The sequence below is a fragment of the Syngnathoides biaculeatus genome, chromosome 15, assembly GCF_019802595.1.
Source record: "Syngnathoides biaculeatus isolate LvHL_M chromosome 15, ASM1980259v1, whole genome shotgun sequence".
NCBI classification, from domain to species: domain Eukaryota; kingdom Metazoa; phylum Chordata; class Actinopteri; order Syngnathiformes; family Syngnathidae; genus Syngnathoides; species Syngnathoides biaculeatus.
In genome coordinates, this window is record NC_084654.1 from 10,924,004 (window position 1) to 10,940,257 (window position 16,254).

Genomic DNA, 16,254 nt, shown 5'->3' on the forward strand with positions numbered 1-16,254 from the left:
CAAAAGCTGTAAAGCACTGCTGCTTCATCAACTCTCATGGGAGAAAGTAGTAAGGCTGGTCCACCAGTATGCGATTTGACAGGAAGAAAGCAGTGCGACTGTGTCAACAGGCAGTAGTAATAACAAATTACCTCATTGTTTCAAGTTCGCAGCATCATTAAGTCAAAAGGCCTCAACTGGTTGTTGTTTACTGTGTGAGTAGATTAGTCATTCGTTGTGACTGCATTTGTTTGTCAGTCCTGGTATTTCTGTAACATACACAAGGCCAAAATTGTTTAAGAGGCCACTGTCACAAAAATATTACAAAAATCAAACCATAAAACCCAAAGCTGTCAAACATTAATTTCTGCATGCACTTTGTTGTGTGAATTAGTTATGTAGGAGGTCCCTCTAGCATCAATCGTAACTGATGTGGCCAAAGTCACTCCCATTCAACGTAAACTAGCAAATGTATTGTCCACAGTCGAGTGAAATACATACGCAATATACATACAAAATGTCTCCGTTCTTAAGTCCCATCCAGCTATGGATTCCTCAACTCTTGCTCAGGCTTCTTGCTGAGGTGAAACCACCAACACCACCCTGCCAAGCATCCAATTATAGGGCACCATCATGGGTAGTGACCAGCTCTGACATTTGCACGGCTGCTGCAAGAGTGCTGCTCATCAAGGCACTAAAACAACAAGTGGCGACAGTCAATCATTTCTGGCATTCTCCTCCCCAAGATACAGTATTGCTGCAATATAGAGTGCAAACGTCAACGTTCTCCTCCTTTTGAATGTCCTGCTGGTGCAGTAAATAGCCCAGCATGGGTCACACGATGGACACGAAACAAAACAACAAATCATGTAGCTCATGAAGACCACTGCCCTCTACTTTTGCACCATAAATGATTATATACAATATTTTATTTTCTGCATTCATGATCTCCCTTGGAGCGCAATAAAGTATTGCAACCCCCCCAATCCCCCGTAGCACTGCAATGTTGTCGATTTTTGAAAACTACATGATATCACTATCTGGTGAATTGGGGGATTGCCTTTTCATATCGCTACGTGGTGATCTGGGGGCAAGGGGATTGTGCTGCTTGCCAAGCTGCTGTGCCACTAGCTTGCTGGTTCACTTTTCTTCAAGGTTAGATTCAATGACAAAAACGATCAGAATGTGTCTGTCTGTCCTTTGACAAAGGCTTCTTTTAAGGAAAATTAATTTCCTAAACCCACTGTTTGTACAAAATTGAGGTGTGGTCCACTCAATATTATCCCTAGCTCCAGACCCAACACACAGTGCCAGACTAAACATGAAGCTTGCGTGGGAGTTATTCAAGGGCAGCGTGAGAAGAATGCCAGGTCACTGGGTGTGTCAAAGAGCGCCGGGATCCCTTGACCTCTGAGCAGATGGCCTGTAGGCTCTCCATTGAGGAGAGCAGGGGGATGAAGGGGAAGAAGGAAGGAGGGGGGCTTCAGACTCAACGCCACGGCCATAGCTTAAAGGCAGATTTTTGTATGCCCAAAAAGTGGCACAATATTTGGTGACAGTGTATGCATTTACTTTTTTTTTTTTTTTTTTTTTTTTTTTTTTTAAAACACTTTGAATGTGCTTTAACAGTCGAGTTTGATTTTATTTGAGGGTATTTACATCAATTTATCAGGTGAGCAGTGTAGGAATTACAACAGTGTATGTGCCTTCCATGTTTTAAGGTACTAAAACTAATGGGACAAATTAACAATCATAAATAAAACTTTCAATTTGTAATATTTGGTCGCAAAATTCTTTGCATGTAATACAACTGGAAGCCATAGATGTCACCAGATGCAGGATTTTATCCTTGGTGATACTTTGCCAGACCTCTACTGTAACTGTCCTGAATTCGTGCTTATTCTTGGGACACATTTGTCTTCAAGTAAAATTTAATGCTCAGTCAGATTCAGGTCAAGTGATAGACTTAGCCATTCCATAACATTCCGCTTCTTTGCCTCAAAAAAAAAAAAAAAAAAAAATCTTTTTACATTCTATGTTTGGGTCATTGTTCATCTGCACTATGAAGTGTCTCTCTGAAGCACTTGACTGAATATGAACAGATGTTGAACTCTACATGCACATTGATAGCATATATTCTTTGAAAATTAATCCAGCCCCCATGTAATGACAACCATAAATGATGGACCAAGGATGTTTTTTTTTTTTTTTTTTTTTTTTTTGGGGGGGGGGGGGTTTCAAATGCAACACCCAACATGAAAAACACAACATTGGAACTTTTTATAAAAATTTTGTGAACTCCTCATTGCTCCTCTCACTTACTCTGTTCTCAATGGCAGAAATTTATTTTCAGTGTTTCAGCAACTCGAGAAATGGTCTAGAAAGGCTTGTGGGCTCATCCATATCCTAACCCCCCCCTTACAGAATTCACATGAACTCACATTGCCCTAATCATTTCATCTGGTTAGAATAATGGGCCAAGTTTATTGCAAACCGGCATTCTTTGAATGGGTTACATTCTACAGTCCAGTACTTCCCAGGGCTTGTTTCCTTTGATCATTGTAAAATTAAACAAGAACCGCAAAATAAATAAATAAATATATATATATTATTATTATTATTATTTTTTTTTTTACATCATTAGCACTTTGAGCTTAAGATGCTGAAATTGCTAAATGCCATGATAGTTTTTCTGGAGATTTGTGTAATCACTGTATAGAAATAATTCAAATTACTCAGCCACACTATTCAACATGACCTTGTGGCAAGGTGTATTTTAGCAGGAGCAGATAAAACTCTTAATACTATACACCACTTAATCCCAAAGGTTAAGACTTTTGACAGTGGTGAGCTTGCTTGGTAACCTTAGATGTGATGCGGTGTAGTGAAGGGTTAGAGAGTTAACACTACTTGAAACACTTTTAGAAGGATGAACCATCCACATGAATATGTTGTATTTCCATACAAGAATGACAATCCTTGACCAAAGACTCATTGAGTCTCCTCAAAGAGCACACATCAGCCATTTCTGGTTTTGGTTCTTGCTTCTGAACAAACTTAGCATTGGCAGGAAAAAAAAAGGAACGAGCCAGGATTCCAAGGTTTGAAAATAAACAGATGAGTAAACTGCAGCCAGTATTCAAAAACATTTCCAGCACTGTGCAAAGACGTCATTTTGTATTGGGGAGGGGAAAACGTTTCCAGTATTTAGTTGGATTGGCTGATTCAGAAGCGTTGGGGTGGAGAGAACATTCAACTTGCTGTGCTTCAGCAGACACACGATGGCATTATGTTACTACTGACACTTTAACTGCTTGGTTCAATAGAATCTCTTTGTATTTCATGTTCTCGTTCACCCTGTATAAATGGTACTTTTTTTTATTTGTATGAAACTTTTTCAACTCGACAACTTTGGTGCCTGGACTTTTTGCAAACCTGCCAGTAACAAGCTTTAACCTCTACAGACTGAAAAACTTTCACCAAAAGTAAGACTCTTATAAATTGCAGAGTGGTGTTATTTGCATTCTAAGAACTTCATTTAACATTGAAAGAAAAACATTTGATGTACTCTGCCAATTACAGTGAAGAAAACAAGTATTTCAACACCCTGCTATATTCCAAGTTCTCCCACTTAGAAAAAAATCATTGAGGGACTGAAATTTTCATCATGGGTGCATGTCTGCTGTGAAAAAAAAAATCATACATTTGTGATTTCTGGATTTATCTTTTTAGATTCATACATTGTAATTTCTGGATTTTTCTTTTTAGATTATCTCTCTAACAATGTATTTGTGTGGGACAGCTGCAAATACGTATTTTAACACCTGTCTATCAGCTAGAATTCTGACCCTGGAGACCTGTTAATCTGCCTTTAAAAGTCCACCTCCACTCCATATATTATCATGAATGCCATGCACCTGTGTGAGGTCGTTAGCGGCATAAAGACAAAGTCCACCCCATGCAATCAATAAGACTCAAACTTGTAACATGATGGTCAATCTCAATCGGAATGGAGCCCCATGCAAGATATTACCTCGTGGTGTCTCAATGATCCTTAGAAAGGTGAGGAATCAGACCAGGACTACACAACAAGACTTGGTCAATGACCTGAAAAGAGCTGGGACCACCGTTTAAAAGGTGACTGTTGGTAATACATTAAGACATCATGGTTTGAAATCAGGCATGGCACGGAAGGTTCCCCTGCTTACCAGCACATGTCAAGGCCCGTCTTAAGTTTGCCAATGACCATTTGGATGATACAGAGGAGTCATGGGAGAAAGTGTTGTGGTCAGATGCGACCAAAATGGAACTTTTTGGTCATAATTCCACTAACAGTGTTTGGAGGAAGACGAATGATGAGTTCCATCCCAAGAACACCAGCCATACTGTGAAGCATGTGGGTGGTAGCATCATGCTTTGGGGGTGTTTTTCTGTACATGGGACAGGACGACTGCACCGTATTAAGGAGAGGATGACCGCAGGCATGTATTGTGAGATTGTGGGGAACAACCTCTTTCCCTCAGTCAGAGCATTGAAGATGGGTCGTGGCTGGGTCTTTCAACATGACAATGACCCAAAGCACACAGCCAGGAAAACCAAGGAGTGGCTCCATAAGAAGTATATCAAGGTTCTGGCGTGGCCTAGCCAGTCTCCAGACCTAAACCCAAGAGAATACCTTTGGAGAGAGCTGAAACGCCATGTTTCTCAGCGACAGCCCAGAAACCTGTCTGATCTAGAGGAGGTCTGTGTGGAGGAGTGGGGTAAAATCCCTCCTGCAGTGTTGTGCAAACCTGGTGAACAACGACAGGAAACGTTTGACCTCTGTAATTGCAAACATAGGCTACTATACTGTGTAAACGTTAACATTGGTTTTCTCAGGTGTTCAAATACTTATTTGCAGCTGTATCACACAAATAAATCGTTAAAAAATCATACGTGGACATGCACCTATGATGAAAATTTCAGAGCCTCCATAATTTCTAAGTGGGAGAACTTTCACTACAGCAGGGTGTTCAAAACTTATTTTGTTCACTGTATTAGGGGTTAGCTCTTTAATTGGCGCAGGTATAATTTATAACTCATTAAATTAGTCAATCAATGATATTTAAAATTAATCTGTTTCTTTCAGATGAGAGGCTGCGAAGGAAATAGTTTACTTTGAGACATGAGGTGGCGAGATCCAGCACTTAGGAGCCCCATTTTGAGACTTTGAGACAGGTGAGTCAGAGGGCATCATGTTGGGTGGGTTTAACCATTTGGTATGTTTTTCATTTCTACCACTTAAAGGTACAAAGTGAAAAGTATCTAATACAAGGTTCACAACACAGTGCCCATGGGCATCGGGTAGCCCTCCTTAGACCACATGAGTAGCCTGTGTATCTGTTCCCAAAACAGCTCACCAATGACTGGACATGGCAAATTCCTCGGATTGTTGTGGTAAACATTTGAAAATGTAAACACTTTTAAAAATTTGTAGGATTAAATTGTTACATGTTCAACACTGATTATGATGAGTGTCTTCAGATTAATGTGAATATAATTTATGTAATTTGAGCAAATTTCATGGCTCAATCTAGTGGCCCTAGTAGCTCTGTTTAAACAGGTGGTTCACCTCTTTACTAAAGTATTAAGTGTAACTGGGTTGTTGCTAATAATAATTATAATCCCTTTTAATCTTTATCACATGGTTATGCTGCCTTTAAGTCTTGCGTATTTTTAAGGCCACGTGTTCAATGTTAGGCAGCTCTTTGATCTTCGATTTACAAACCCAATAAATAGATAAAGTCTTTGCTTAAACTATTGTGTCATAAAGCAAACCACTGGCTTTGAATGACTATTTATGCTAGTATGTTGTGTGTGACCAGTAATAAAAGATGTTCGGCCACAGTGCACTGTCACGAATAGTTTTCTGGAGTAGCCTGGAAGTTGTCTTTCTCCTCGTCTGGGATTCCGTCACACATAAAAGCCATGATGGCCGTAAGCCTTTTCATGTCACTTTTCTCAAGGGTAAAGTCATAAAATGAAGAACAACCACAGAATAAGCGGGTGAGTTCAACCAGACTGGTGGGAAAACATTTACCTGCTTCAATTTTGCTTTGGATAAAGATTTAGATTTACTTCATTTCAAGGATTGTGGAAATGTTCGTATTTTAATAAATGATGAAATGATCTTGCATTATGTCTTACAAGTGTAATGTGAATACCATTCTTTGTCTTTTTATTTACATAATCTCAGTGATTTGATGGTAATTTATTTCCAGGCAGGCAGCAATGGGAAATTCTGAGAGCCAGTACAGCATCCAGAGCCTCAAAGCCACCAGCTTTGGCTTCTCTGGGACACAGAAGCCATGCTCACTAAATCTTGGCCCAGCCACAGATGACCCTCTGTCACCTCACGAGTGGTGGAAAAGTGCACCAGTGAGCTCTGGGTATAAGGCCAAATGTGTCAGCCGAGGTTGTCTTTCCCCTCCAAAGAGCCGCCAGCCTTACTCTGGCCGTCACAATGACTATGTCTCCAGAGGAGTGAGGGGCAGCCAGAATGAGCACCGCTGGCGTCGTTCGACTGGATGTGGTATACGCAAGCGGCATGTATCCGATGACTATGAAGATAATCCGTACGGTGCAGAGCTCAATGGCTGTACTTTGAATGGTCAAAGAGACAAAGAGCAGGTTTTGGAAAAACAAAGTAGCCCAAGAGTGGTGATCAAGAAGGATGGCAGTCTGAGAGTGGAATTCACAAATACCTCAGGTAGCGATTTCCTCCTGGATGAGGTTTCAAGTCCTGTACAACTCCTCAAGTTCTCTGCTAACTTGGAGTCCCCCTCAACCCCTAGTTTGCCAGGCTCTGGCAGCAGCGAGCCCGATGGCCTACGCAGTGGTCCTCCGCCAGCCTCTACGTCCTCCACTGCTAGAACCAGTAAAGGAAGCTCTCTGAGCTCAGATGGTTCTTGGTATGATTCTCCTTGGGGGGCCAGCACAGAACTTTGTGAGCAGGATCAGTCTTGCTCTTCTAACAGTACACAAGTGCACTCCCCTATCCACCAGCATGACCTTTTCATCGAACAATCTACCCCTATGTCCATTGTAAGCCTCTATAATAACTCCACAATGGCTGCTACCTTCCCCACAGCCAAAGACTTGTCCTCCCATTTAGAGGCAGCGCCAAATGGCCAACAGCCACATACAGCCTCCCTTGCATCAGTCTTAGATGTTCCCTTGAAGGAGGAATGCCTTGAGGGCCACCAATATTCATCATACACCCTTCCCTGTCGAAGGCCCAAAGCTCACACCATGAGCGAGGGTCTGCATCAGTACACCAACAATGAACAGCATCGGGAGGGAGCTGCATCAGAGTTTGGCTTCCAAAAGAAAGCGTCCATAAAAAAACACATTCGACGTTTCAGTGACTGGACGGGCAGCCTCAGTCGTAAGAAGAGAAAGACCCAGGTAATTGCGGCTTGAATTATTTCTTATGTGCTGCATTTCACTAGGTTTGTGTCATAACAAGCTTTATTGTTTATTGCTTATCAGAGGTCATCAATAACAGCTATGCAGTCTTTGGGGACTGTAGCAGGTTTGGCATATCTCTTTGGCATGAGTATCAGATCACAAAACCAGATGTAATCACTCGGCACAAGATGTACTTTGTAACGGGCACGGTTTGATTTTTGATTGTGAGGATGGAGAGATTATTTTTTTGATCAAATGGACAGATGCTTAGTGGGAGGATTTATGAATTGGTTCACCCAAAATATTATTACATAAAATGTGTTGCTTACAGAGCATCAAGCGTGTCATTCATGGGTGATGTAAAATGAAACTTGTTCCATACTTTTTCATGTCAGAGGAGATGTTGGAAATAAGTACAACTCTTCTGTCTGACTCCTGTAAATCGAAAAAAAGCAAATTGAATTCTTACAAAACATTCAATTGTTTTTCCTTTTACATAGTTTGGCCTTGCCTTGTAAAGGCTGTAACATGCTTGTGGGGAAACTGAGATAATATAAGCCTTTTAGAGGCTCAACTCGAGCAAAACCTAATCCTAGCTCAATATTTAACCCCATCCCTCTAATGTTAATGAATGACTTAGGGTTGTTCTGCTTGTTATTTGACCCAGACTGTTTGGTCGTGTTTTTCGTTCCAAAAAGAGTGTGTGTGCTAAAATTATTGATGCTCCATTTAGGTCTGAGAGTAAACAAAAAATTTACCTATGATTCTATATTGACATTTGCTTCTAAAATATGGAGTTGTAAAATGCAAAATAATCCCCCCAGGTAGTTTGTAATGGGATTTTTGCTTGCCTGTGTAGTGACAAGCAACTTTTACTCTATTTTACTCCCTTCCAAATCCCTTTCTAGCCAGCACCATTCTAATGTATTGCCATGTGGTTTTACTTAACTCTTTATGAGAGCTATCACACACTTGATTTACTTCAGCCTCAATTTTTTTTTCTATGAAGTTGCTATCTTTCCTTCAGAAATCTCATTTGGTTTTTAAATTAGCTTTGAGTCCAGATACTCAGAGAAAAAAAAAAAAAAACAGATTTAGATATTCATGAATTCCAGAGCATTTGGTTTCCTTCCAGCTTATCATCCAACTCCAATTCTGGTGTGAATATTAAAGGTCACGTTGTGACCAAAGAACCTGCATCAATGAGCAACAGATGTGAGATGGTTTCTTGACTTTGTGTGCAGCACAGATGATTGGAAGCTGAAATGTACTTGTCTTCCCTTACAAATGTTTTGTGCACATATGCTACTCAAACTGCTCTCTGACCTTTCCAATGTGAGGCTGGGAAAGAGTGAAATCTGTTGAACTTAAAGCAATCACATTACCATTATTTTCTATTAAACTCTGTGATAGATGAGAACTATAAAGGCAGAATAAGCATGGAGGCTCATCTGTACCTTCATGTTGAAAGGCACACACCTCCCTCCAAACAGTTGCCTGCGCTACAATTGATGCAGCAAGCTATTCAAGTACAGGTTACTTTCATTTGATTTGGAGAGTGCAATTCCATCAAGTTCTTATTTGTGGGATTGGGAACCCACTTCAGGCTGTAAATGATGTGAAATTGTTTGAGGCCTCAGGGTTCTAACCTCCCCAGGTGCTGGCACAGGAAATTTGCCCCATTTTCCCAGCCTACTGCAAGATCAAGCCACTGTATTGCAGACCTTTGAAGTAATTTTGAGTGATTTGACTCCGTTTTCAAAGGTTCCTCTTGAACCTTGCAGTGCCTCCTGGCTAATGAAAAGTGCACAGCTTCAGTTATGTTTTAGACTCAAGGCTTGGCATACATACAGCGGTGTGTAATGCTCGGGGCTAGCAAGGTGTCATTTTAGTAAAATTGTAGTTCATGAAAAATGAACCTGTGAACTTGATTCTCATATATTGCATTAAAGACACAATTGGTAGTGGTCACTGCCTCATATATCCATTGCACATCTAGTCCATGCCTCTCACTTTTACACTACTTGTCTTATCAGGAGACCAGGCACAAAGACCTGAGTGACACCTTTGACAGCGGAGTTGATGGTCTGACCGTTGATACCAGCTCCCCGTCTCAGGCATCAAGCCTCTTGTGGCTCCCAGGAGCCCCAAGAACCCAATCATCAGGGGCTATTCACCAATCAACAAATGATGCCCTTCGCCAGAACATTTATAAGAACTTTATGAGAGAGCTGGAGACGAGTAGTGGCCAGGGAGGACGTGAGAGAAGAGACCCTTCCACGGGCGAAGATGAGGGGGAGAGCAGTAGTGAGTCAGCTGATGGCTCTTTGGAGCAGCTGGACCTGCTGTTTGAAAAGGAGCAAGGGGTGGTCCGACGGGCAGGTTGGCTTTCTTTCAAACCATTAGTAACACTGCAGAAGGACAGGAAGCTGGAGCTGGTGACCTGCCGCAAATGGAAACAGTACTGGGTTACCTTAAAAGGTGTGCATTTACATTTTGGTTGATTTGTCTAGTTCAGAGTTCATGTCAGTGAACATTGTTTAATTCAGCCACATGGAGATTTTTATCGTGTTTAGCGGCTAAATGTTATAAAAATCTAAATAATAGCCTTTTAGCCCCATTAGTTTCATGACCCAGTGGTATCGCTGGTAAATGTAAAGGATACTTTTTGGACAAATGGGACGTACCTACTTACTTATCAATCAGCTAACCCCCCCTGAATGTTATTTTATTTTTTTTAAATGCACAAGGCCTTTTCTGTTCCAGCGTGATGAAGATTTAGTTCTATAGATAGATCGTTAGATGAATTTGCTGTGGGTAAACTTTGAGCTCTGACCTGAAACCCAAGCAGATACCTTTGGAACAGACTAACACTCTCATCCAACACCTGTGACCTCTTACCGCACCAATCTTGAACATACTTCAAAATTCTGTCTGTTATCAATTGCTGTGCAATGGCTAGCTGTCGCAATACTATAGTCCATTTGAATGTAAGCACAGAATAGTGATTTCCCCGTTTTTACTTCTGTTTTTCCATTGTTCGTTAATTCGATGTGTGCAATAATAAACCAAACCTGCATCAATTAGCCTCTGACATTTTTGGGCTTTCATCTCCTCTCTTAGGATGTACTTTGCTATTCTATGAGACCTACAATAAAGGCTCATCAGAGCAAGAGCTCTCTCCTCGGTACTCTCTCCTGGCTGAAGACAGCATCGTCCAGGCTGTTCCAGAGCACCCCAAAAAGGAGAATGTCTTTTGCCTCAGCAACTCATACGGAGATATCTATCTGTTTCAGGTAAGGTCCATGATGGGTGGTATTATTGTGCATGTATGAGAGGTGCTAGTCTGATGATAGGTATGCATAAAATGTGACCAAACTTGGCAGGTAAGAGGTCTAAGAGTACATTTGCCAGTTGTGCTTACTGACCTAGATGTTAGTATTCCCAGGCACATGGTGCCCCCACCACTTATCGTTAAAAGCTTGCCACACTGCATTATGGTGTTCCGACCATATGTGCATTTAATAAAATGAGCCCCCAAAGGCAAAGAGATCACCTCTTGAACATGGAGACAGCAATGGCTTTATATCATTCTTCACATGACCTGTTAAACATAGGTTATTCTAAATATGCAGCATATGAAAAAAAACATTTAATAAATTGCATTTTTTCTCACTAAACATACTTCCAAAGGAGAGATTGAGAGACCAGACAAAGCACAGCTGTCAGTTTCCTATAATATAAGACTTATATAGGAGAGATTTCCCTTAACCAGACACGCATCACCAGGCCCTCCCTCTGGAGCCATGCCTAGAAGTGGCTCTCAAAAGGCGCGCCTGGTCACAAACCCTCCACACATGGGGCCAGCCGGTAACAAAGGGTTACGTGGGTCCCCCTTTTCATGATCTCACCACCTGTGGGAGGGGCCATAGGGGTGGGGTGCAGTGCAAGCTGGTCGGTGGCCGAAGGCAGGGTCATTGGTGATCCGATCCCCAGCTACAGAAGCTGGCTCTTGGGATGTGCAATGTCATCTGTCTTGCAGGGAAGGAGAATGAGCTGGTGTGTGAGGTCAAAGTTTCAAATTGATGTAGTTGGACCCTCCACCACACAACGCTTGGTTTCTGGTAAAAGTCCTCTTGAGAAGGGTTGGACTCTCTTCCACTTTGGAGTTGGCCATGGTGAGTGGTGCCGAGATGACGTGGGTATACTTATTGCCTCCTCTGTTTGGTGCCAGTACATTGGCGTTCACCCCGGTAGACGAGAGGGTAGCCTCTCCCTGCCTTCAGGTGGGTGATGGGTCCTGCCTGTGGTTATTGCTTTTGCACCAAACAGAAATTCAGAAGACCCAGAACCTGTGTGGTGACCCAGCTGTGATCTCCAACTCTCACTGGACCGGTTCCCAGCAGACTGAGAAGCGCCTGAGAGGAAAATCAGCACCTCCAAATATGATACCATGGTCCTCATTCGGAAAGGGTGGTTGTATGATCTCTCCAGGTTGAGGACTAGATCATGCCTTAAGTAGAGGAGTTCAACTATCTTGGTGTTTCGTTCACAAGTGAGGGAAGATTGGAACTAGAAATCGAAAGGTGGATCGGTACAGCATCTGCTGTGATGCACACAAGCTGTGAGTCATGACCAAAGGGCTAGATCCTGAATATAAACGTCCACAGGGTATCTAGGCTCTCCCTTAAAGATAGGGTGAGAAGCTGGGTCATCCGGGAGGAGCTCAGTCGAGCCGAAGAGGAGCTAGATGAGGTGGCTGGGGTATATAATTCGGATGCCTCTTGGGCGCCTCCCTGGTGAGATTTTCCAGGCACATCTCACCAGAAGGAGACCCAGGGGGAGGATTCAGGATATGCTGTAGAGTGTTTTTCTCGGCTGGCCTGGGAATGCCTCGGGAGAGCTGGATGAAGTGGCTGGAGTGAGTGATGTCTGGATGTCTCTGCTATAGCTACTGTCGCTATGACCCAACCTCGGTTAAGTGATAGAAGATGGATGGAGTTGCGATTGAACTGAAAATTTTACCACGTCTGGAACAACCAAAGAATTCCACATGTACAAATAAAGTAGAACAAAGATCAGAAATGAAATTGTTTAAGCATACCTCAAGAACATTGCAAACTAATTGTGACAAAACATAACATCATTGGTGACAGGTTCATATCTCATATGCAAAATAGGTCAGTGGAAAGCCAATCATACCACCATAAATTTGCTTGGATCAGGTACTCCTTGCAAGATCTGGGGAAATTTTTAAAGGGGTACACTCATAATTACAAACAGATCACACGCCAGCAACTATATCTGTGGGCATGACTGGTGGACCACACCCATAACTTTATATCTGCGCGCATGACTGACCACACCGTACATTTTTCACATGTGAGTCAGTGCAGTAGCACCTTTTAGAAATATTTGATGAGGAAAAATTGGTTACATGTTCAATATTTATTTACTTGTTCTTGTTGTGACAGAATAATAGAAGAATCCCATCAGATTTATTAGGGGAATTCCCATGTTCAATCGGGATCTTTTTTAATTCATCAAATTGATCTTATTCTTGCCGCACACTGCAGGCCGGCAACCAGACAGACTTAGAAAACTGGGTGACAGCCATCCACTCAGCCAGCGCCTCGTTGCTGGCCAAGCGCCAGGGAAAGGAGGATACAGTACGTCTGCTGCGGAGCCAGGTCCGTGGCCTGTTGCAGAAGATTGACATGGATGGGAAAATGAAGAAGATGGCTGAGCTGCAGCTTACCGTTGTCAGTGACCCCAAAAATCGCAAGGCCATCGAAAACCAGGTAAGGTGTTAGGTGAAGTTTTGAAATTGTTTCTCAACAACAACAAACGAAGGCCTCAAATTAATTTTACAGCTTGTCCCTTGGGACATATTCCCTCGAGACCAACATTTATTAATTTTAGACTGTTTGCGTGGCTTTTTTGCCAACCACATGCTGTGGTGTACTGTTATTATACTGATTGTTTTTGCTGTGGTAATGATCTTGTGCTTTTATTTTTGTGGGGAAAATTACCTAAATGCATCAATCCCCAAATGCTTCACGAGGGGCCCAGGGGAACATCTTTCTCCCAGCATCAGATTGGGTTTCCAGATCTTTGCCCGTAATGGTCTCAACATTTGTTGTTATCTGGCTATTCCTCGTACCTGGGGGGAGAATCCCAAGCACCAAGGGATGTGTTGCAGCCTCTACTGTGTAAATTATAAATGCCAAAACAAACAAGTGCTGGACGGAAAAGATTAAAATAACTTTACCACACCTTGATATTGGTTCTATGAGTGTCTGTAACTTGGCTTATTCTTACCTTTTGTTGATTTCAGATTGGTGACACACAACACTTATATTCTTTTCATTCATCAGTACTACTCTGCAACCAAATTTAGCTCCTCAGACCATGGGTGCACACAATTAAAAATTAACTTTTGAAAAAACATCAACCACACGTCTTTTACACAAGATGCACAGTATTGAAACTACAGCAATTTACAAATCAATCATAAATTTAACAATACAATAATAACCTTAACGTGGAAATTGTCCTGAGTAACCTTAAAAGCACACTCACTTTTACTCTTTTTCCATTAAAGTGTTTCTGTGTGCTGTATAAACTGTGCAAATCGTCACTTCCACCAGAAAGTATTCACACCCCTTCACGTTGTCCACATTTTGCTGTTAGACTTACTCTAAAGCTAATTTGAGTAGTTTTCTTTAAAAAAAAAAAAAAAAAGAAAATCTTAACATTTCCTCAAATGGAAAGTTTACAAACAACCGACAAAACGTTCAAAAGTGAGTAGAACTCATTTTTTCAAACCCTTGTGAAAATCGGAATTACATATTTTCCAAGTGCTTCTGGTTTAATAGTTGATGTTGGATTGTGGTGCTATATATTGTTCCAATTGTATATTATGCCTATTTATGCAGTGTTTGTTGGTTCTCAGCTATTAAATTACTTTTGTATATGTATGTTGTGTGTGGCATTCTCTAAATTTAGAATTAATAAAAAGGACAAACATTTTATGTGATGCCAGCTTCTGTGTTTGGAAGCTTGTCGATGATGCCAACTTTTGAAAATGTGAAGATTTAAAAAAGGTATGAAAGTTTCAGGGCTTTTCTCTTGTGTTTTTTAAATCTCAGAGGTACTTCAAACAAATGCCTTGTTTATAGGGAAATAGGGTCCCAGTTGATACAGATTGCAGGTCCCATGCATTAACTTGTTGAACATTGGGTGTTACGCATTTCATAAATGCTATGGTGATTTTGTGGAGATGCTCAATTTTTCTTCTTCTTACACAGTCAGAACATTTCCGTGCATTTATTTATGAACATGGCCTGTTGTAATTTGGATCAATTCTTGCAACCAGACCACCACCACCACCAAAAGGAAGATTATGCCATTAGTTTGTGTACCATCTCAAGAGTAGAATCAGACAGACGGGATTTGAAGTCAATGACAGGGTCAGAGGTGCATATTACTCTTTATATCTGTGCCCACAGGCTAATGATAGATTGAATGTTATATTGGAGTTATCCAGAACTAACAGGGCACAACTTTGATCTACCAGTCGAACTCCAACTGTCTATAGAAACCCTCAGGCAGCTTTTGAAGTTAACCGTTCCTTCTTCTTATCACCCTGTATCAAACCTCTTTTCTTGGTTTGTCTTCTATGCATATTTTAGTGTTGAGTACTGTAGTAAGAGCGTTTGAAGAATTCTGCATTGGCAGGCTTTATTCCCTAGCTTTCAACACTACATGACACGTCTTGTCATTATTTTTGTCCATTTGTGTTGTTTTAAACTTATGTTTCATTTTTACTTATGCACAAGTTTGTTTCAGCGACAGATTTTAAAGTGCAGTTGATCTTGTGTAGCAAGGGCTGCTCATTTACACTGATTCATCAATCCCAATAGGTTTGTGTGTTTTAATAGTCGCACTTGCAACCTAAAATCCTATTCATATTGAAAATTATGAGTGAATACCATCTTGTACAATTGTAAAGTAGTAGTCCAACCAAAAAAAATCTTTAATTTGAAAGCTATCTATTGAACTATTAAGAAAACATGCTGGCACATTTTAACTGGTATGTTTTAACTGCCACATCTCCGTACATATCCCCCCCTCCCTTTTTTTTAACTATAGTTCAAAATGGCTAATTTTAACTATCATCCCGCGCCGTACTTTTGCCTCGAGTACAATCTCAGGTCTTTTTTTGGGCTCGTCTGTGGTTATAATTGTCACGGATCATACCAGGTTGCTGCCTTTCCAGCGAGCCACCAGCTACTTAGCCTGCTGGCTACCCAGTCACCTTAGTCATTTTTTTCAGCCTTACATAAACTTTCTTAATTTTTGCAGAGGTTCGTAAAAGGCACACTTGCTTCTCAACCTGCTACTTTCCCTATCATAAAGACGGCTATGAGAGTGAAATGCGCCCTTTTGGGACAATGCCAAGGGGTCCATTATTATAAATGAAGTCACAGTGAAGGGAAGACCTATTAAAAGTCCGTTTCTGTAGTGGGTTGTTTTGTCAAACTGTTCTCATTAAAATGAGTTTCAAGTCCAAAAAAATTAGCACTTCTCCGCTCTTATACGGGGCAAAGACAAATGGTAGAGGCAACTGTAAATTGCGGGGGTTAACGGCTGGTATGCAGCATCACCATTCCTCAAGACTTAGCATTAAAAAGGGTTTTTGCTGTAAATGTCTACACTTATCTCCTAGATATTGACCCTCCAATTGAATGCACTTAGCTTCCACCAACATGTGCAAGCAATCATAGCTTGATAGGAGCACTTTTATGACCCTTACTCATCCTC

General features: G+C 41.3%; 1 protein-coding gene across 6 annotated transcripts in view; it reads left to right on the forward strand.

Annotated features, from left to right (window-relative positions):
- tiam2a (TIAM Rac1 associated GEF 2a) overlaps positions 1-16,254 on the forward strand; it is an 81,731-nt gene that overhangs the window by 20,989 nt on the left and 44,488 nt on the right. For 3 of the 6 annotated variants that reach the window (XM_061842927.1, XM_061842928.1, XM_061842923.1), the window contains exons 1-5: positions 5,831-6,024; positions 6,240-7,425; positions 9,465-9,909; positions 10,552-10,724; positions 13,005-13,229. In XM_061842927.1, the coding sequence (XP_061698911.1) occupies positions 5,999-6,024; positions 6,240-7,425; positions 9,465-9,909; positions 10,552-10,724; positions 13,005-13,229 (2,055 nt within the window). In that variant the 5' untranslated portion in view covers positions 5,831-5,998. Of the gene's footprint in view, positions 1-5,107; positions 5,197-5,830; positions 6,025-6,239; positions 7,426-9,464; positions 9,910-10,551; positions 10,725-13,004; positions 13,230-16,254 lie in introns of those variants that run through there. The other 3 variants (XM_061842924.1, XM_061842925.1, XM_061842926.1) reach the window with 3 other exon arrangements.